Genomic DNA, 23,146 nt, shown 5'->3' on the forward strand with positions numbered 1-23,146 from the left:
TAAAACTAAATATTCAAGTGAATGTGTGCATTTGATATAATTTCAACACTTTTAAAGTACAATAAGTCTGTGGATTATTTTTAATAACATTGTTATGCTGTTGCTAATAAATGATGAGTATTTCTCGTGGTAGTTTTGTTGATGGTCTAGTCTGGTTGATACGTGGTGAGTTTCTGCTTCATGCAGGTGTTGAGACTTTAACGTGATCATAGGTCTGAATGTTCTGTAAATGTGAGACAGACTGATCACATGCAGACGCGGAGCCAAACACACACACTCACACGCTGCAGTGAGTGACGGGCAGCAGGTTTTATGTTTTTACAATCCCTGCGCGGTTCACCTTACTGACCGAGCCCACAACTCCACCCCCACCCTCTGCTTTCTCCCTCTCAGTCACATCCCGTCCCCGCTACTGCGCGCTCTTTCTCAGAGACGGGGGCGCGCAGTTTTAGGCACGTCAATTCACAGGTTTCCGGCTGGTACAAACTCTGTGAAATAATAGATAAAAGTAAAGTGATAATGCTGGCGCAGATCCTTCTCTCCAAGCACCGCTACTACTGTGCGCCTCTGCCATCGCATCGCGCCCGAGAAGGACTGGTCTAATGAAAAAGAAAAAATTAAAAATGTGTCTGCGAGCCACATGTGACCATCAAAAGAGCCATATGGCTCGCGAGCCATAGGTTCCCGACCCCTGGTCTAGTGGGTCTAGATGACCCCACAAGACAGCACAAGGGTTAGCATGCACACAGCAATAATTGGACTTTTGTGCAACTTCTGTAATAGAATAAAAACAATTTAAAAAAAGGGTAACAACTCCATCAAGTGAGCTGGGAAGAATAGATTTAAAGAAAAGGATTATTTGTAACATTTTTTTGCAGTTTCTTTATTTGAGTTACAAAATATGAAGTGCCATCAGCAGACTCCTTGAGTTACAAGTATTTACACCCAAAAATTAAAGGATCCATCTAAATTCCCACTCTGCATTCTTACATCCCACAGTTAAAGTCTCTGTTAAGTTGTACAAGTTCCACTGATGTTTAAATATTTAAAATATTTACAAAGTCCCGTATTCAAAATCTCCCAAATGGTACTGTGGCTTGTTGAAGGCGGATGATGACGGTGGCAGCGGCAGTAGTGCGAGGAAAGGGGGTGGAGCTGGGGGGCTGTCACGTGACGGGCACTCATGATTTACACGTCCGACTGAGAAAAAGCCACAGGGAGGAAGTCTGTATAGAACTATTTAAAAATCACAAAGTGAAATGTCTGGAGCCGTCGCAAAACGACAGCTCCTTCCAATTAACATGACGATCACAAAAAACAAAAAAAAAAAACAGAATGGGCCACAATGTTTTGCTCAGACATCTTGATTTTGTCTTCAGAGCATTTCCATACACAAAAATAAAACTTCAATAAATAAAAAATACAGCAGAAAATGGTCAAGTAAGACTCATTCTGGTTTGTTCCATCCCTGAGTTTTTTCTTTTTTTTTTTGAGAAGGACAAATATACCAGACAGGAGTAACGGAAACAAAAAAGAAAAAAAAAGATCGTTGACAAAAACAAAAAGGTTGACAGGGAATTTCTAGGGTGAGCCCCATCAACTTCATTAGAGGGGCAAAAAAAAAGATGTTTTCTGGAGTCCTGAAGATTCTTGGCAAATATCCATCACGGGACTGGTCCCAGCGGCGAGGGTCACACGGAGGTGATGACGATCATGAGGTGAGGAGAAATGCTGGAGATCCTGTTCAGGAGGTCGGGGGCGAGCTGGGACAGGTGGCTTTCAGAAAACTCACAGGGTGGGAAGATTTGAAGCACATAGGCAGGCTGCAAGACACAAACATGGCCATCAGTTCCACATTTCACACTCAGCATGAACCTTTGAACACTTTTAGCTCTACTGCCGACATTCTTTAGACTCCTCAACTGTTGACGCAATTCCTTCTGGCGTGGGGAAGAGCTGCTTTGCGCTGATATGCAACACTTAAGATATTCATCTATTGGAGTTGCGTTAATTGTTTAAGTTGTCAAAAAATATGTTGTCACCGCCAACAACAGTACGCATTCGAGCGGCCACCTTCACTGAAATTCCTGTTTGGGGCTGTTCAAAACTCTGGCGTTCACATGAAGCGACGCACATTTGGAGAACAAAAACCACACATCCATAGAACACACATCCAAATGAAGTCAGATCAAACTTTGACCCATCAGGGAATCTTCTTTGTAGTGAAGTATGGATGAGATTCCTTTTAATTCCTTTAATTTTCATTGGAAGTGGTGAAGATGGCGTGCTCATAGCTTTAGCCGTGGTCTCGCCTCACCTGATTGGAACCTGGGTTGGGGATGTTGATGATGCCCGCCGCCAACTTTTTCTGTAAATAATTGATGAACGCGTTTTTAAGAGCTTGAGTTTGTTTGAGGACGTCATCTTGATCGCGTCCACACGGCAGAGCAAGAAGAAGACAGTAATCGCTGTCGCCCTGCAGGGGAGAGAGATGGCAGCTGGTGAGGTTTGAACAAACGCTTCCTCAGTGCAAAGACAAAGACAAGAGGCATACAGTCATTCTCCTGGCTACGCTCTCCAGCTGAGAGGCCTCAAGTCTCATCCTCTGGACGATCCGAAGCAGCGCCCCTCCTTCCTGCATCGGCAGTGATCGGTGACCCAGAGCCTTGTTGCCACAAACAAAGTGCAGCTGGACGGCAGCGGTGTCGTTTTTCAGAGCAAGCAGGCCTTGCCACACGATGGGATACTTCTGTTTAAACCACACACACAAAGAGGCAGGTCAGGTAAACACTAGATTCTGATGACCTCTAGGCATGACTTCAGCCATAGGTTTTTACCGTGAGCAGCTGCACCATATTAACGGGCTGGGTTGCCTTGTCATCTGGTTTGGTTTGCAGCTCTGCACCCTTCAAAGGTAAGTCAAAAGGGACGGCGTCATAATCATCACACACAAACCAGAGGAACACATGCAACTCCAAGCAGACCGGTTTTCCATGAACTACAAACATTTCAGTTAACATCCTCAGAAATGTAAGAATTCAACTTATTTACCACAAATGCAGGCGAACTGTGCAAGGATCAGCACCTTCTTACATCAGCCATAAACAATTCTACCATCTGCTTTAAAGCGATTTAACAAATACATTTTTGAGGTCCATCTTCTAAGGGGAAAACAGGCCTACATTACACTCCAGCAACTGCACTTAGATTTATTATCCAGTAACATTAAAGCAGAATTTGATCCAATTCAAGAAAACAATCAGACTTTACTTTAAAGCCCCACACAGAAGAAAATGGTGTCTTTGGTGTCTTTACTGCGTTATTGTGGCACTTTTCTGATGGAGGACATACATTAAAAAAACAGCATCATCATAAAAGACCACTGGGAACACTTAAAAAATAGATCAAAAGATGATCGAAGTGAGACTTCAAAAAATGAAAAATCCCAGTTCATTTATTCAAGTTTGGTGGTGCTGTGAATACTCTTTAGAAAATGGCTAGAAGTCATTCAATCTAGCAGTTAAAGCAACTGATAGAAACAAAAAAAACAGATAATTAATCATATTGTGCCGTAATTTACTAATATCCCCTTCAATTGTTTTTATTAAAAATGTGTTTTCTTTTAAGGACAGATGGGGGGGGGGGACTCACCACTGCCGATGAAGCATTCAGAGGCGGTTGATTGATGCTTCTTGGGTTAGGGTACATTGCTGAATATTCTGGGTAGGGGCCGCCGGGTCCTGGGGGCATTAAAGGAACTCGCTGAGGAGATGTAATTGCTGGCCCAGACTGTCTCATCATTCCATCCTTTGGAAGTGGAGAATGTGGACCCTTGCTTTCCAGAGGCTTCATGTCCTTTTCAGAAACGCCTTTAGCAACAACATGAGCTCGGGGTGATAAAGGAGGTGGTAGAATTTCTTTCATTTGTACAGAGTGAGGGTCTGTGGACGATCGCTCCCCTTGCTGGATGAGCACTCGCATATCTCTTTGTGCCATGTATGTGTCCATCTGAACAGAACTCCTCAAAGAACCACGAGGATCTGGCTGCAGAGTAGCAGATGGCCTTCCTGCTTGGTGGAAGTGTCTGGATTCTTCTTGTTCCCCTTCGTGGCTTCTCAGCGAGCCATGATTGACCTTGAGAACCTTATCTCTGCCAACAGCTTGGGGTGATGAAGGTCGTTGCTGCAAAGCCCCTGACCAGGGAGAGCCAAGAGCATCACTGTGCATCCCATAACTCACCACAGACAAAGGTGGGGTGTTGACTCTAACATCTCCTTGAACGAGGTGTCCATGACTGATTGACTGTGTGACACAGTGAGGGGACATCCTTCCCAGGCCCCCGGGCACACTGTGAGGAGGCATGATAACCGACTGCTCCGGGTGGTGGACTCCAGGAATGTACTGTTGCACCCCAGAAAGGCCACTCGATAACATGACAGAAATGCCCTTAGGAGAAGAGGAGCCTATGGGCGAGGGCACTTTGGTAAACGGAGAGTGGGCATGGCCGGATTTGCGTGGAGATCTGGGCTCCTGTTTGATTCCATGATGCGATGGAGCCCTGTCCCCAGCTGACGGAACAAAACTCACGTGGTTCCCTGGGGGAGAAGGCAAATGGGGGCTAATTGCGGGACTCACGGCAGACGTCCAAGGGGGTTTCGTTCCATCTGTGCAATGTGGATCAGTACTGTCCATTTTCTTTGGATGTTTTAGCTGCAGGTACTCTGGGTGGTAACCCATTACTTGCTGGTTTCCCTGCATTAGACGTTTGACCACTCCTTGAGATGCAGATTGGTAGGCAGAATCCATCTTTTCCAAACAACCGCCTTCTTGTTTAACAGATATGAGAGCTGGTTGTGGTTTTCCATGATGCCCATGGTCTGAGTGTAAGGAAAGCCCCTTTGGGAGTCCTTGCTGAGAATGACCATACATATCCTGTTTGATCTGGGGCATCGACACCAGCTGTTGCGATTCAATGTCTCCTGCTGTTGCTTGAGGGATCTGACTGATTTTTGCACTAATCCTCTGCGGGCCCTCTGTTTTCTGCCCTGAATGGCTCAACACCACCACTCCTTCAGATGTGTTCACCCTAAGACCAGAGCAAGACCCAGCTGGAAGAGTGGGGTTCTCAACTATGAAACGGGAAGCACTTCCACCTTCATCGCCAACAGACGGTCCATGGTACGATCCAATGTCGTCTTTACTAGGCCGATAGGCTGGCTTTGACAGAGCCATGTCTGCACAGGGGTTTGGAATTTTCATGCTAACTTTTTCTTCAGGTTCGGTGGGGTTGCAAAGGCGACTTATGACAGAAGTCGCAGTAGAAGCAATAACAGAGATCCCAGACTTTGTCTCTGGGGATGTAAATGGGGCTGTAGAACGAACAGAAGAGGCCGAATGAGGCGGGACTTTGCTTTCAGGCAGAACTGACTTGTTTTGCACAACCCCTGCATGTGGAACACTGCTCCCAGGGCTTTGATCTCGAAGGTTTGGGAGATTACCAGGAAGTACACCACTATGCTGGAGCGAAGCAGTTTTATGTTTCATAAGAATTTGCCTCAGGTCACTTGTGCCAGGATTAACATCCATACTTCCAGAGTCTGAAGGCAAAGAGTGAACTTCCTTGGCTGGTAACATCACACTGGGTGAAGATGAAATATTTGCGTCTTTAGACTGGTGGGGCCAATCTGGAGGAGAAACAGGAACTCTGATTTGATGAGGTCTGATAGTAGATCTGTTTGCTTGCGGAGACAAAGAGGGGGAACTGCAGTCAGCTGGTAACTGTTGAGGCTTTGGGTACACTGGACTTTTAGACTGGGGAAAGAAAGATTTAAGGTGCTGGCTCTGTTCTTCAGGAGTCTGTGTTGGCCCTGGGTTCACTTCTGCCTTCCGAGTTAAATGCTCAGATTCTGGCTTCCAGGCAGTAGGTGTAATAACAGTAGCAGGTGCTGCTGGAGGGGATTCGGACACAGCCTTTACATCCAAATCTTTCCTCTCAACTGAAGGGGTTGCAAGTTCCTCATTTAAAGGCTGCTCTCCCTTTAATTCCTTTCTCACTTGTTTGAGAACTTTAGAACGTTTGTTGGTTTTTGGTCTTCCCTTAGCCCCCTTTTTGGGGGTATTTAGGACAGTCTCCTCTTCAGGTTCCTCTTCCTTGACAGGATTAACAAATTCTTGCATCTCTGGTTCTGAAGCCAAGTCAGCATTTAGCGGAGTTGCTTGGGGAACAGATACGCTTACCTCCTCAGCAGTTATCGAGTCAATAGCAGCCATTAGTTCGGTCTCACTGGCAGGATTCGATGGTTTTTCTTCCTCTGGATCATTTTTGCCATCTGCAAGTGGGGCAGGTGGTGCTGGTGACTCTGTTGGAAAAGTTGGGTCCGTAAGTTTGGCAATGTTTTCCACCGCCTGCTCCAATTCTTGTTCCTGGGAGATCAAGCTTTTGGACATCTCCAACTCATGCTGGTCTTTTTCTTCATTAGGGCTTTCTTCCCGTGTAACAGTGATCTTTGAGACTTGATCATTCCCATCACCAGTCATTACTTTTTTTGACGCGTCCTCTTGACTTTCCATCTCTTCCTCCCCTAACTGAAGAAGATCTTTCACCTCTGTGACATTAAGTCTAATTTCAAGGTTCTTGAGGGCAGGGGACTTTGGCGTTCTTGTCTGCTTGTTTTTCCCTCTGAAAATCTTATCTTTTTCTGAACAAGACTTCTCTTCGTTGATTGGAGAATCCTTCTCCTTTCCATTAGATTTCACCTCACAAGCTTTTCCCTCAAGCCTCTCTTTGTATTTGCTAAATTCTGTGCCTTCTTTATCTTTCTCACCTTTCATTTGGTCACTTTTTACTGATGAATCTTTATCTGAAGTTGATGAGTTCTCAGTGTCCACATGTGTAAAATGTATTTTTTGATCTTCATTAGCAGTCTCATTGTTGTCTCCTTTTCTTGATGGTTCTGATCCCAGGGCTGAAGCCATCTGATTAGATGAACTCTTTGTAAAAAACAAGGATGCTTTTCCTTTTTCAGATTCATTGGAGTCTGTGTCTTTGTTGTCCACTTTAGGTTTTTCTAAGGTGGTTTTGGTACTCTCTTCACTTTGTCTTCGGTTCTTGGGGGGACGACCCCGCTTTGCTGTGGGAGTTGGAGCAGGTGGCTCCTGTTCAGAACTTTGTTGTACTGAATCTTTATCGACACCTCTCTTTCGTGCAGCGCGTGGCGACTCCGGTATTTCTTTTCCATAACGCACTGGTGCCTCATCTTCAACTGGGGTTGCATAAACAGATTTCACGTTTCTTCTTCTGGCTCTGCCCAATGATATGCTCTGATCAGTATCAGGATCTGACAAATGAATGGGAGACTTGCTTGTTGACTTTGATTCAGCTCTTGGGGACGAGCCACGCTTAAGTTTCTCTTTGTCTATGCGCTCGCTCTTGCGTGTGGCTTGTTTCTCAGAAACCAAAGAAGACACTGAAGCAACTGGAGCCACTGATTGTTTGCCGGTTTTACTTTTAATTCCTTTGGTTTTTTCCTTCTGTGAAAAAACTGGCTCTTTATTTGTGTCACTGTCAGTAAGTATTTGGTCTTTATCGAGTCTCTTTTCTCCTTCAGACTCTAAAGATGTTTTATCAGGGGAACATGTCTTCTCCTTTACTGCATCTAGGTCCTCAACTGCATTAGCTGATGTTGGACTTCTGGCTCCTGAAGCCTCTTCTTTTACTGTCTCAGGAATAACGCCCGACTTGGAAGGGCCAACAAACTCCTCATAAGGACTGCAGAAGAATGCTGGCGCTGACACTGGAGGCTCTGCATCCTCAGAGGAAATGTCACTTTTCTCTTCAGGAAGTGATGGTGGAAGTGCAGGTTCCAAATCAGATTCAGTCTCTACAGGAGGATGAAGTACAGTTTCAACTTGTTCACTTTCTTTAAGCTCTTCTTTTGATTCTTTGACAAAAGGCACAAGAGGACTTGCATCTGTTACTAGGGGTGGCGATACAGATTTCTCGTCTAATTGTGGAGGGGGCCTGAAGACAGGCGGAACTACTACATTGGATGCTGGTTTGGCTTCTGGGATCACTTCCACAACAGGACTGATGGGTTTAATTTCAGCCACTGGCACAGGATCTGTTCGCTCGGGAGACTTTACTGCATTTTGTTCTTTATCTGGAGTTTTTTCTTTTGGGCTTTTTTCTTTGGTTTCCGCTGTACCCCCTTTATCCTCAGGTAGATCTTGAGTCTTGTTTTTCTGTTGCTGAAGTTTTTTGAGCTCCAAAAACCGACTATGAAACAAAACAACTGGCCCCGTTTCAAGTTCTCCATCTGTTCCTTGTTGACATGTTTGTTGACTTAGCATATGCTCAAGCTCTTCGTGTTTGCGCTCAAGGTGCTGAAGTCGTCTAGAATCCAGCTCAAAGACAGCACTGTGAAGGAAGCGAGAAGCAAATAGCTCCCTGCGTTCATGTTCCTCCGGCTTGGGCTCTTCTTTCCTGTCATCAAGTTTATCTTCAGATCCACTTCTGATCTTTTTCTTTTTCATATACCAAGAAGGGGTGGGTTTTGGTGCTACTTCCACTTTCTCTATGTCTTTTGGATGGCGAAAACTTGCAAAATGGGAATCATAATCTAAAAATGACCAGTTATCTTCTCGAGATGAAGAGAGGGATTTTGCGCGCTCTAGTAGAGCCTTTGTGTCAGGGGTGATGGTCTGGTCAAGGGCAAATGAATAGAATTTGTTTTTTTCCAGCTGTGCCAGTTTGGGGTCTGTAAACCTGTCAGTCCTTGGCCTTTCAGAAAAAGGCACGGATGTTGAAGGAGCTGGGGAATGAGGTTTGTTCTCCCGGTCTTCTTCAGAATCTGACCGTACTTCCCCAGGCTCCAAGTCCTGACAAACACCATATTCCAAAGTCTTACGATTGTGAAGGTTTTTACATAGACCTCCGGAGAGACTTAAATTTGGTAACAATACCTGTTTAATTCTGCCCTCCGCCCATCTCTTTTGCTGCTCTTCTTCTATATTATTTGCGTTTGTCTTGTTTACTTGTGTGCTCTGTGTTCTCCTGACCAACAGCTCAAGATCTGGGTTAATTTTCTCATCACTTCGTGATACATCTTTCTGAGGAGCCTCTGTGAAGTCTTCTTCTGCGTGGTGAGAGAGCAGCTGATGTCCTGGAGACGGGGTGCTGTTCCAGTCTGGGTCTTCACTTTTTTGTCTAGAGGTTCTATAGATGCGCTCTTTCTTTATTCCACAGTCTGCCTCGATTTGGTCAGCTTTTTTCAGTTTGTGTGATGGAAAATTATCTGTAACGTCTTCCGGTGGTTTACCAACTTCATGCACAAGACTGCGATGTTCCAAGTCCTCACTTTCATTTCTCTGAGGACTAAGTGGCTTGTTAAGCTTGTCAGACTCGCGCTGCTGCTGCAATCGTCTGTTCTGCTCCATTTGTTTGCGGTAACTCTGAGAGAGATCAATATCAATATGATCTTCTTTGTTCTTTATACTTCTATTAGATTCGGCATTCTGACCAAGTTTGAATAAAGCATGGGGGTCTTGTTCTCTGGCACCACTTTCAACCAAGTTGCTTTCTTGTGAAAACCTTCTAGAGGAACTGCTGCCTGTATTGTGTTTCAATCCCTGTGTGTCCACAGATCCATCCGATTTCTCTTTTGGCAACCCAAGTTCATCCAAGCTGTTTTTTTGAGTACCACTTTTGTCCATTTTAGGCCTTGGCTCTCTGCGTTGTGAATCTTTGTGTTTGTCGGGGTCTGACTCTTTCACGTAGGAAGAACTGGCTCCAAACTCAGAGGACTGGCTGCTCTCCTCTTCCTCATGCTTGCCTCTCTTTTGACGAACTGTTCTTCCAGCAGGATCAGCAAAGCGCCTTTTTCTCGGCGCAAGGCGATCTGACTCTACTGGCAAATCTTTGTCATCACCTCCGGTTTCAGGTTTTGGAGTTTTTTTGGGTCGAGGTTTTCCATCCAACTCAGAATTTTCCCCTTTGCCCATGTCAGATCTCTCACTTTTGGCAGAGTCCTGATAAGCAGTAGTTGTACTTTTAGAGAGTGCATCACCATCGCCCTTGCTTTTCTGCATGTCATGAGCATCCTGGTCAGATCCTTTTACTCTTCCGGACACTCCATCCAAAGCGGTCTCAGGTTCAGTTTCAGGCAATGGGTTGGAGGGGGATTGAACCTTTGCTTTTCTAGACTTAGTTTTGTCAGTTTTGTCCTTTTCGGGTTTATCTTTGCGTTTTGTGCGTTTTGCTTTCTCTGGCCCTGGTATACGTTCTGGTTGACTGGCCTTCTCGATTTTCGAGGCATGTTCCAACAGATTCTTTTCAGTCTTGTCAAAGTGTGGAGGTGACACTGAGCTTACACTTCCACTCCTCTCAGATGACTGACTGTAAACCCGCCGTTCAGGGTCTCTGGGAGCACGGTCGGACGGTGAAGGCGATACAGTGGGAGTGATGGGTCTCCTGGAATGAGATGGGCTCCACCTGCTTCGATCAGCTTCAAAGCGCTCTCGTTCCCGTTCTCGCTCTCTTTGTATGTACGTGTATTTTCTGATGTCCTGCTCAAACGGATCTCGGTAGTCTCTGTAGTCTCTAGGATCTTCATGGTAACGCGGGTCAAAGTGTTCGCCCTGATAGTGTTCCAGTTCCGGAAAGCGTTCTCTGCTGCGTGCGGCGTATTCTCTTCGAGCTTCCTCTGGATAAAGGCCGGGTGTCCTTATGTTTTCATAGTAAGCTCTCTCTGCTGTAAATTCATGATAGGGAGGTCTGCGGTCTTCCCTATGAAGTACATGGAGAGAGAAAGATGGCAATTAGATCATCTCTGTCACTTTTTGTGCTTAAACTGAGAACAGATGATAGTATCCACAATTGGAAAAATGTAGTAATTTACCGCCGTTCAGGTGGAATTTCATAAAAGTCTCTAATGTCTTGACCAGAAGCTTGCATAGAGCGATAAAATGCCATCTGACTTTCCTGGCTTGCAAAATCAACCTGTGACAGATATTCAAAATGATTAAATACACAAAAGCATAAAAGGTAAACTCCAAATTTAAATAAATGAATTTGTTTAACCTTTATTTTGTTGCCACCGATCTTCCAGCCTTTGGTCTCTCTCACAGCTGCCTGAGCAAAATCTGTGTTGTTGTACAAGATAAGGGCCATCCCCTTTAATCTATCAAACACAACCTGTGAAAAGAAAATAAAAATACAACATTTTGTTACAACAAATAAAAGTTGAAAAGAGTGGAAATACAAATGTTTAAAGACAAAATTACCTTAACTACATGTCCATATCGGCAGAAGTGGCGTGTGAGGTACTGTTCTGTAATGTTAGGTGCCAAACCATCGAGCCAAACGCATGTTGTTGGCATACTCTTCCCAAAGCCAAGCTTCAAGAAAAACAGATCATTTTAATCAGACAAATAGAACACAACACACGCATAGGTCTGAGGGGAGTTGAAATGCTGACTTGTTAAAATTTCACCTTCAGTCTGTTGCTTCCCAGATATTCTCCATCCATCTTCTTAATAGCCTTACAAACACTGGCAATGTCGGAATATTGTACAAAGGCATACTGGGGAACTCCATTCACTTTCTTAATGTCGATGTCCTAAAGCAGAGAAAGAGATGAACATAGAGTATTGTGCATAATAAAATCTACACGTCCACTCAATTACGACTTACCACAATTTCCCCAAAGCGCTGAAAAATGTCGAGGAGTTGCTGATAGCTGGTGGTCTTCTCAAGGTTTCCTATGAAGAGTGTTCTTGTGGCTTTTGGGTGGAACTCATCTATTCGTCCATCCAAGGGCCTGAACTCATTTTCACTCTCTGTTTCTGAGGAAAAGGGAAGGTTTGTCAAGTAACCCCTTTGGAATTGCAACTTTGATCAGAGAAATAATGATAGGACATATAAAAGTAGTCACTTACCAGGGCCATTCCAAGCAGTGACCTCAATAAGCATGCCAAAGAAGAGTTTTCCTTTTGAGACGCTAAGGGCCTTCTCCTGATCTTCTTGCTGTCTGAAGAACACCAAACCATAACGGTCTTCTGACGCTCCATGGATCTGTACCGAGGTCACCTTTCCATACTTCTTGAATTCATGGAAGAGTCCATCTTTCAAACTTGTGTCTGTAAAGGAAATATGGATTCCTATCATTCCTACACCAAGCAGCGTGACCAGTTTCAAACATTTTTTGTTTATTTAAAATCCAATTGTCTTTATTCAAATATTAAGATTTCATTTGTGATAAATCTAAACACTCCTAAAGATATGGACAGGTAAATGCTATGGGTATGTCACTGGAGCCCCAAATTGATCCACACCCAGCTGTAATGTTGTTCTTGGTGTCATTAGGGGGCAGTGATGCAACAAAACAGTTTGAACTGCTATGACAAACTGTAGGAAGACAATATTATTACCAAGTTCAAGTAAAATGTTAAAATAATGCTGTCTGTTTCCTGATGAAACCAATGTACTAGAAATACATAAAGCCAACCAAAACCATCAACACATCACCTGAATAATAAAGCCAGATGCTGTGAAAACTGTCAGCTGGGACTCGTACTACAGAACAAATCATTTAAACACTGAGGACCATTTTTGAACTTTTCATGTGGGTTATATGTCTCCTGACTTGAGTCTGCAGGCAGCCCACAAATGCCCCTCGACCCCCCACACATCCAGATCAGTTATGACTCTCTCTGGTCTGCCTTTTTATTCAGTAAAATACAAATAAGGAAAGTAAAAGCTGCTGTCACTTTTGTACTTACACTGTTACTTTTGTAACAGAGATGGACATTCTCTTCAAACATTTGTAACAAAAACAAACACCTAAAACAACAAAAAAGACGATGTGAAAACTTTGAAGGATTTTATCTGCCAAAGTGAAATTTGTTTTTTGATCATAAGATAGATGGAAAATGAAAACAACTAAAATGTATATAATGTATATAATAATTAATGTATTATTAATTAGAATTATTAATTCATTAGCTTAAAATACACAAAGTTTTTGTAGAAGTGACTGCTGCCTTTTGACACCAAGATCAATGTCTTAAAAAATAATTTTTCTGAAGCAACAGCAGCAACTGGAGACCAATGTGGAGAGGCACAAAAACCCTTAACTAGTGACGCACCACAACCGATACCTGCCCCTTGTAGCCGATACCTATACTCAACCAATATTTTTTTTACATACTTAAGAAAGAAATATGTGTAAGTACAAAGTAACAGCAGATGGGTCTTATGTATTCCAACAAATTTGCAGAACTAGTTTTAACTGCAAATATATTGAACAACAGATAATACAAACACTTTTTAGCCTCGTCAGTCTGTAATACATATGTGTACAGAGAAAGTGCATTTCAATGGTCATAACAACTGCTAAGCCTTAAACTGAGCAATGTAACAAGTACATTTCTCAATTCAAATAATGACCAATATAACATGCAAAAGAAATAGCTTAATCTTAAAGTGTAAAAATTATTGCTTTGTTTTAAACTGAAGTGCAAAAAAATAACTATGAAGTCTTAGCATTTGTTATGACCATTGAAATGCACTCTCTGTTCACAGGTGTGTTCACAAATGTATGGCAGACTGTAAAGGGAAACAGGTGTCTGAAAAGTAACGGCGGCTGGGTATTTCATAACGTGTCTCGAGAATACTTTATCAGCTGCTGAAAACTTAAGTTCTCCACGATAGAGAACACCTGGTCAGCACATGCCATTAGTTCCATAATTTTGTTGGTTATCTCGTTAATTCGTGGGTCATTCTTGTTTAGTTTTTTACACTAATCAAACGCTTTGGCAATGGTCAGATGCTTTCTGTTTTTTCAGAATGAGCACTAGCGCTAGCAATGACGGCAGCTTCATATTCTTTCCACACAGTGCGGTGGTGATTTTTTTTTTTTGGCTTGTGAGATCTGTTTTGTTAAAACTTGACCTTTTTTCCCTCCCTGTGACACTTCTGTTGAACAAATTTAGCAAACAGTGAGTGTGGTTGGTCTCAGACACGGCAAAATAAGCTCACACAGTTTAGAGCTGCGCTATGGTGCAGACAGAGATCCTAGCGCAGGCGCTGAGACGTGACATAATCTACATGCGACAGAAGCTTGCAGGATGGGCGGGGTGAGCAGACAAGTCGTAAGTACCCGTGCGGACACAAGTTAATACAGAAGTGGTGAGTGAGGGAGTGGCAGCAGTTTAAGCTTTTAGTTAATGGTCCATTTTATCAGCAATTTTTGCTTCTTATCGGAATTATCAGCACAACGTCAAACTGTCTGATCTCGGCCAATAATTATCTGTAACCGATAATATCGTGCTACCCCGCTCTTAACAAAGTTACTATGGAAATGTTTGCAACTCGTTAGCTTGCTTTATTGCAGCATTTCTTGAAATAGTTGAGGACAGGTCATTAGGTGGATATATGAAAGCTAGAAGAGATTGCCTAACAAGTTTAAGTAATTTGGAGTGAGCGTTTTTGGTAAATGACGTACACTTATATGGCGCTTTTCTACTTTCTTTGAAGGCCCAAAGCGCTTTAAAGTCACAGAACCATTCACCCATTCATACAATGATGTGTGGCGCCAACCCTCCATCAGAGATGGAGGATGTACCAGAGGTGGAAGGTGGGGTTCTGTGTCTTGCACAAGGACACCTCGACGGACGGGAGGCAAGGCGGGAATCAAACCTGCAATATTCCAATCTGAGGTTGACTGCCCTACCACGGCCACCTGTTTTTGACTTGATGTCATTACGAAAAGAGAGGAATCCTGAAAAGGCTCAAGGAAATCAATGATGATAACAAACTGGACTATGCACCATCAGTTGTCAAAGGGATTTCACCAAAATCTAGGCAGCTTTTATGAAAAGGTTGTGGACAACTACCTAAAAACGTCTAAACTGTGTGAGCCAATTTTACGAAAGCAACATAAAAGACAAATGCAAGCAAGTTCAACACTTTTCTGGCTTGTAAGTAAAATATTTAAATGATATTTAGCATTTCAACCTAGTCACAACAACAAATGTTTTGTAACTTTACTGTCAAACACGCAAACATACAAGTATTTCTGGTTTTCAGTGGCAGTTGTAAATACAGTACTGCATACTCAGACTTAAAAAGGCAGGTACATGAAAAACCTGAGCTTAACTAGATCTAAATGACCAAAATGGAACAACACTTATCTTTTTAAAGACGACAAGAGTTTACCATTAAAGTATTTTAAAAATAGCTCACCTGTAGAGCGTACTGGTAGATTTTGTACTTTGATTCCAAAGCTTCTCCGCGGCTCATCAGAATCGAGTACCATAGCTGACTGAGGAGGAGCGTGTGCAGCAGATGACTGAACAGAGCGTGCTTGAGATCCATCACTGGAGCTGCTGTTGGAATCACTGCCACAGAAAGGAGGAGACAATGATCCCTCGTTGGACGATGTAGATGCACAAAAAACACAAGGCAATCTTCTCCATAGGGTAAAACACATCAGTCAAGTCTAATGTAACAGAGCATTAGCAAAAGCAATGTTATACCTGTCACTGCCTGTGCTGCTGGTGCTGCTGACAGAGTCGGAGCTTGAAGATCTGCTGTGGGATCGTGATCTTGGGCCTCTTCCAGGGGACAAAGTGGTCCTTTTAGGGGAATGAGGGGTTTTGGAAGTTTGTCCTGTAGTCCGCTGAGGAGACGGATGTCTTGACTGCGAGGAATGAGATGATCGGCTTCGGCGATGATAAGTTCGATCAACCCTTCGTCCTCTGTCATCTCTGTATAGGTCACGCCTTGTTGAATTAGTAAGAGTGAATGGGTCTCGTATCCTAGAGTCAAAGTGTGGGTCTGTTGTCTCAAAGCTTCCAGCAATAGCGCTGCTCCCTGGGCCGGCCGTGGCAAACACAGATCGATCCCGATAATAATCAGCGTTGTAGTGACGCTGTCTTTCAAACGTTCCACTGCGATCATGGTGTCCGTATGGGCTGTGATCATATGCACGTTCACGGCTTTCTGAACTACTGTGAATCAAGAAAAGGATGGAGAGATAAAAGAAAGTTAGACGTAATTTAGTTCTTTTATTTTGGAAGAAAAAAATGATTTTAAGAGTTAAGTAAAAACCAGAGGAAACTTGAGTTCCAAACAGACAACACAGGAATGCCACGAGTCATATGGCCATAGAAATGAATGTCCTAAAGAAGCTTGTAACTGTTCTGTTCTGGACCCCACCGCTGGGTAAACAGAAGAGGGTGAACTGCCCTCTGTGACTCTGAAGCTCTTTTCATAGAGCAAAGATATAGAGGGTGTACACGTGACGCCACAAGCTAGTAGTTACAATGCGTGGTGACATGTTGGATGGAAATATTATGGCAACAGAAACTATGTTATGTTATAATCCAGATTATCATTTGATTTTTTGTTTTTAATATTTTACTTGAAAACTTGTTGAGACAGGTGGGTTATAACATTATAACATTTAACAAAAAAATTAAATACTCTGTCCGGTCCGTGCAGCTATGAGCTGAACACTGCGAGATAGTCAGAGGGACTAGCTGTTATAGCCCCCAATTTCCAGTTTTTACGGCATGTAAAATAGCTGGCCACAAATTTCGACTTGCATTCCCGGTCATAGGCATTGCACACTGCCTGTAGTAGGGTGCTGATGGAATCTACAGTGAAGCGGGCCTTTTCATTTAATAAGTTGATGTTTCATATTATTATTATTTAGGGCTGCGATAATCATGATCCTCCGTGACCAGACTTTGTGCCATCAGCAGGGAAAATCCCCATCCAAGGTGAAGACATAAGTGTGAGAGCACATCAACCATCTTTGGCGCAATAAAAGTAAACCGAAACTGCAATAAGGATGTTCTAATGCAGCCATGGCACAGACTCCTGTAGTTCTTAGATTCCTGCAGCTCAGTAAACATCGTTTTCAGCAGTTAACGTGTCACCAATTCACTCAGATTTTATTTTGCTGAAGAGTCCTAGATCTTTTCTTTCAGGCAGCAAATCCATTTATGGTAGATTTGGATCATTGACAATTTGAAATGTTCAAAGCATAAAAGGGCTCCATCCGATTAGTAAATGCATAAAGGATTTAATTGATTCGTCAAATAATTCAGGCTGCCATAAGATTGTTTTGACACATTTAAGGATTCCATTTCCATTTCGCTGTCTTTTGCCAATTTGCATATTGCACAGCTTGATATTGCAAAAATATAAATTTGCGATTTATTGTGCAGGCCAAGTTTATATGGTTGGATGAACTATGCAGGTGTTAAGCCACAACTGATTTAGTTATAAATGCAGACTAGAGACAGTGAGCAAGATTCAAATGAATAAATCTGAGTGCACCTTAAAGTTGTTTCAGCCTAAATTGTAACTATTGCTAACTTTGGAAGCTTTAAACACAACTCCAAATGGGTCCAATGACAAGTAATAACCAATATGGAAAAAATTAAAGTTTATAATTTATAAAAATAAAGGTGCATAAAAGAGAGAAAAGTGTCACTTCCACCATTAGATGGAACAATTAGAGAACTATATGTGACCACGAAACTGCCAGAAATATTTTCTTGACCGTTTTTTTCATGAATACTGATTTAAGCGAGATTTTCTTATAACCCAATGCAAAAACTGAACGTCTTACATAAGTAAAATAATCGTAGTTTGTGAAAACATGTCCAAGTGCATCGAAGTTTCTTCCCAAATAAGAATTCCTGGTAGACCATGTTTTTACCCAAATGGCAGATTTTTTTTGCTTACACAAAACGTTTCACTTTCTAAAAATTGTTGTCTTATTTCAAGGGGGCCTATTGTGTTAATGTGAAGCTTGGATCATTCTTCAAAAAGAGTGATTTGTGAAGTCAGACATTGATGGTGGACAGGGAGATCTGGCTCATGTTCTCTGTCTGCTCTAAATCCTTCCAAATGTATTCTGCAGCTGATGTCAGGACTCTCTGTAGACCAGTCAAGTTCTTTCACACCAAACTCGCTCATTTGTGTCTTTATGGACCTTTGCTTCAAGTCAAAATCCGGGTCCACTGCTGAGTGAGGGTCTATTTTCACATAAGCTTGAATGAGATGAAGTTCTTGCACTAAATACCAGAACCAAACCGAAAGTAGTAAATGATGTAAGCTCTGAGAGTTTTTGAGGAGGGAAAAAAGTGCACACTTTAATAGGAGTGAATCCCCAAATTTTAAAATACTTGGTGGACCAGTGCAGTATTGTTAGGAGGAGCTTATGAAAAAAAGGAAATGTGATGGTTGTGAGACTAGGCACGTCTTTATGCAAGTTTTTAGGCCTCAATTATTACTCAAAAATGTTTTTTTTAAAGCCACAAGAAAGCTGTGTAAATAAAGCTGCTGTTTCTTTACAAGACTGCTTATCCAAATGGTTTTCAGAGGCTAAATATGACTTATTGCAGGAATAACTGAGTACATTTTCCATTGTTCTTAAATATTTAACTAGTTATTCCTCTATAGCAAGGGTGGGCAAACAGCGGCCTGGTTCTGGCCCGCCTCCATGTTTGGTCCAGCCCACTGAACATTATCAGAGACCCCTGTTTTTTTTTTATCTGGCCACATGATCAAGACGTGACATTTTATTCCCTCCTACTGCAGTCTGAGCTCCAACCTGAAACCTTCTAAAATCTCTGTCAAACAGAACAGAAGACAGTCTTTCCTTTCTACGTCGCAGTTCATCTTTCCTGGTTTGGCTTGTTCTTTTAGAGCGATTATGCTGCATTTTCTTTAAACAGCGCACCCTGTTCTGTGTCCTGATTGGCTGGAGACCCTGTCAATCAATCTCAGTCCGTGCCGTGTCTCCTGTACAGAAACGCAGAACTCTTCAGATCAGAAATCTCTGATAGCGATCTGATCTTTGTTTTCATTCTAAGATCCTGGACCTAATTTCTAGGAAGGTTTGAGAATTTAAACAAGAGAAAAGTGTGAAAATGTTCATGTCTGTGTGAGAAAAAGTGTATTTATGCAGTGAGGAGTTTTACTGCCATAAACATCTGTAATTAGACTCCGTTGATTTCACTGATCACTGTTATTTTTAGAACGAAACTCCTGCAACAAACGAGGGAACTCTGTAAAAAGGTAACGCAGATATGTGCGTAGCTGCAGCAGAATACATAGAAATTTGCTTTTTCATAATTACTGGATGAGAAACAGACGTGCAGGACACAGCACAGCTACGCAAAACGTGAGACGGGTGAGGAGCTACAGCCCTCAAAGTCTTTATTAGGATTATGACGGGAGAGGACCCACTATTTATTGTTTTTTTGTGTGTGTTTTTATTAATGTATCATTATATTTTCCTGAATTTTTGTCTTTGAAAATCATAGTGTGTTATTTGTTTTATTTCATAAATAATGTTTTTTTTTATTCATTTATTTTAGTAACCCTTGTGCTATTTTAGATGACCCCCCCCTTACATTGACATGTTCTCCCTACCATGACAAAGGTGGATAAAGGTGGAAAGATTTCATGTAATCCATGGACACCAGTGAAGATCACAAATCATTGAAGAAAAAAGGTTCAGAGCACTGTCTAGTGGGTCTAGATGACCCAACTCCCAAAGGTAAAGTGCCTAGAATAGCACAAGGGTTAAAAGGATTATGAATGAATGAAACTTTATCCATACAGCACTTTACAACTCCTTGAAGGTACCAAAGGGCTTCACAATAAAAAAAATGATCTAAAACGGGAATAAAAGTTTCAAACTAAAAACTCTAGAATAATCTGTTTTAGAATATAATTTTCATTCCAAAGGTTTTCATCTACATTCCATGTTATATCATTCTCACTCCACGCATCTCCTCCTGGTCCGGCCCTTCTATCGAAATTTAGAACCCAATGTGGCCCAATGGGAGTTAGAATAACCCCTGCTCTATTGGAAGTAAAACAAACCTTCATTCCCCTTTGCATCAAATTATTTAACACATTGAAATTAAGCTCTAAATTAATATCACATAAAGAACCCAACATCCATGTGTGTGTAAATATAGATGCAAATTTAGAGCAATACCAACCTTTTTGAAAAGAAGTTACTGACACTAATCCAAATAAAATATAGGTGGTAAGAACGCAAGACCTTGAATTAAAAGCCACATGGGGGGAAAAAGTTTTTTAAAAAGGAAAAAAACTGAAAGAAAAAGAAAAATCAACTGATTTGAGTTGGATAAAAAGGATTCTCCTGAGCGGCATCGTACATTATCTTCAAAATACAGAGAAGCGGGCCAGCATTGATGAATAATCCACAATGGGGTTACTGAATTCTCTTCAACAAATGGAGGGAAAGGGAAAACAAAAGAATACAAAAGTGGGCTTCTTAACAAATTTAAAGGCACAAAAAATGGAAGACAAAATCTCAAATTGACATGCTTTTCTTTTGGGGACAAAAATGGAAATTCAAAAATATTTAGCAGGTTCCAGGTGAAAAAAAGTATTCCATTGACTGACATTTTAGTGATTTCATTTTTTAAATGAGTCAAAAACGTCACACAACATAAAATCCTCAACGACTATTACATAATTCCATAATCCGTGGATCTTTTTTGGCAAAAATATCCATTTGTAGAATAGTATCAGGTTAGCCTAAACGTTGCCTTACGTTTCCTCTACGTACTGGAGAACTCTTATTTCTCTCGGGCAGCGCAGTTACATCCACACTCGAGTAATCCCAATCAGTGAAAACTAGATCTATCCACATTGTGGTCCAGTACATCCATCTTTGGGGGGTTTATAAGTAACATCCAGGAAGGTTACAGCCTTTCTTTCTTCGTCGGTCTTTAGGTAATAACGTCGGAGCGGGCGTAACTCCAAACACTTTACTAGTCGGCTGCTTGAATCTTGTGTCTCCTTGTAAGATCTTCAATCTGCTTTCACGCTCAGACAAAAGTACCTATGCAACTCTAAAATTAAATACATTACTTGGAGCTTATTCTCTAAATCATTCTTTCTTGGGATGAATAATGACGAGAACGGCAGCTTCAATCCAAACTTAAAATCCAGCACAGAGTATCCGTGGATGGGGAGAAAAAGAGGAAAATTGTATCAAAATAAAAATGGTAGTCCAACCACCTGCTGTTGCCATGAGGGAAAAAAATGGCAAGGCCAAGTTGGAAGTTTCCCTTCAAGAATGGATTCTTCAGGGACAAGTACATCCTTTACTTCCAGCTTCAAGCATATCCGGGCAAAAAAAAAAATACTGAAGAAATTCCACGTTGATTAAAAAAAAAAACATATCCAAAAGCTCCCCACGGTAGTTTCCCATAACATAAATCCAGAACTCACCAGGATATTCCTCACAGATGTAATATCCAAACCAGATGTCAAACTTTGATAAAAAGTTACCTTAGAGAATGATCATGTGTGGTTACTTTACTTAATAATCCAAGCGTAATGCAAGTCTGGCAGTATGAAGAGTGGAGAGATCCCTAGATTACCTTTGTGTAACCCCTGGAGTGATGAATCCCTGACGAATAACCCACTATGTGTTTAGGTTTAGACCTACATGATGGCAAGAATGCCCTGGATTTTTTTGGGGGACGCCGTGTCCACTTACCCATCTATTCTTCTTTCATAGCGTCCCTCTCTGGTGTGAAGGGACACAGGTGGACCAAACACGGGCCCAACTGTTCCCCTAGAGAATCCAGTAACGTCTCGACTGCTCGAAGGGGAGCTATCTTCAAGGCCTCGCACAGCACTAGGCACTGACCCCGGCTCATTGTAGTCGGTCCGGAGGTCCCTGTCTCCCATCTTGTTGACGGCATTGTGAGCCTTCTGAGCACTTTTGATATCCACAAAATCCACGAAGGCAGCAACACCGCCCTCTGACCCTCGCTTTCGCAGAACTTTAACGCTCTCCACTCGGCCATACCTGGAGGAGAGTTGGAATGGAATCATCGGAAGAACAGAAACACAATCATAATCACAATCCAAAGGGGTGGGATCAGACCACAAAAGCAAAGCAGTGTGGTTATAAAATATTCAGCACACTGTGAATATCCCAGCGTTCCTATTTCCGTGCATGAAAGCATCGCAGTGAAAAAACACTACACATAAATGTGCATCCAAACTGGACACAAACAACAAAAATAACATGTTTAAGCTGTGTTGTGCATTTAGGTTTGTTTGACAAATGAATTTTCCTTACGCAGCAAATGACGCCGTATATCCTGACGTCAATGGCTAATAAACCATACACGAATGATCAAAAATAAAAAAAACAAAGGGCTATTCACACAGCTAACGTGAAAATTCATGGCAAACAACAAGAAAAAAACACATTTTATCACAACGACGAACTTACAAATGCTCAACAACTCGCTAACATTTTGTTATAAGCACAGTTAGCTTGCAAACTCCACGACGATAAGATATTTCAATTTTAGCAAATAAATCGTTTAATGAGGGAAATATAGGATTTATATGTTATTGGAATGGGGGGGAAAAGAAGTAACGGGTTCGTTGTTATTTTTTAACTAACTCCGTAGCTGACGTTAGCTACATTTGGGCTTGATCACGAAAACGTCTCCACTTTCCCACAAAATGGTTGGCTGGGTGGTAGCTCGGTGGCTAGCGTCCCCAGCTATCAGCCTGTCGAGCTAAGCAAAAGTTGGCATTAAAGCTCAACTGATCCGTATTTCAATCCAAGTGGTTTGACTCGGAGGAACAGGCGTTGAATCGCTGCCACGTATTCCACTCAGCACCGGCAGTTACATGTAACTTATTAGAACTTCTACTCAGCCGTGCTAGCACTGCTAGCATGCTAACGATAGGAGTCACAACGCGCGCGGCTCTACACATGCACGGGCTTTCTTTCGTAACCTACCGTTTAAAATGTTCCACGATTTTCTCCTCTCGAACATGTTCGGGTAAATTTCCCACCCAGAGGTGTCTGGTTTCCCGAACCATTTTGGATTTTCCTTCTCCCCTTCAAACACATATGATCTCCCACGTTTCTAATCCCTGCCGGTCGGAATTCCTTTTGCACAAAATGACCGACCGCTGACTCCGTGAACGCTCGAGGCCTGATAGCTGCTGGCTGCCTGCTTAGCTTCAGCTGCTCAGCCCCGATGCACGCTCGTGGACGCGCGCCGGGCTTGTGGACGCGCGCCAGTCAGACTCGTCCCAGGCGCTGTCGGG

At 42.4% G+C, this 23,146-nt stretch overlaps 1 protein-coding gene across 2 annotated transcripts; it reads right to left on the bottom strand.

The window, feature by feature from the left end:
* Window positions 1-866: 866 nt before the first annotated feature.
* On the bottom strand, window positions 867-23,117 carry spen (spen family transcriptional repressor). Of its 2 annotated transcripts, none has more exons than XM_011494569.3 (15): window positions 22,833-23,117; window positions 21,564-21,878; window positions 15,535-16,005; window positions 15,242-15,396; window positions 11,935-12,135; window positions 11,690-11,841; window positions 11,490-11,615; window positions 11,281-11,394; window positions 11,078-11,191; window positions 10,896-10,996; window positions 3,652-10,783; window positions 2,838-2,906; window positions 2,555-2,749; window positions 2,318-2,476; window positions 867-1,823 (listed from the first exon to the last, which is right to left on the bottom strand). In XM_011494569.3, exons 1-15 carry the CDS (start codon window positions 22,913-22,915, stop codon window positions 1,692-1,694), a joined length of 9,519 nt encoding a protein of 3,172 aa, XP_011492871.1. In that variant the 5' UTR covers window positions 22,916-23,117; the 3' UTR covers window positions 867-1,691. The 2 variants fall into 2 exon arrangements, with proteins under 2 accessions (XP_011492871.1, XP_004086189.1); XM_004086141.4 differs by having other exon boundaries at window positions 15,535-16,008.
* Window positions 23,118-23,146: the final 29 nt, after the last annotated feature.

Source organism: Oryzias latipes, chromosome 5, assembly GCF_002234675.1.
Source record: "Oryzias latipes chromosome 5, ASM223467v1".
NCBI lineage: Eukaryota > Metazoa > Chordata > Actinopteri > Beloniformes > Adrianichthyidae > Oryzias > Oryzias latipes.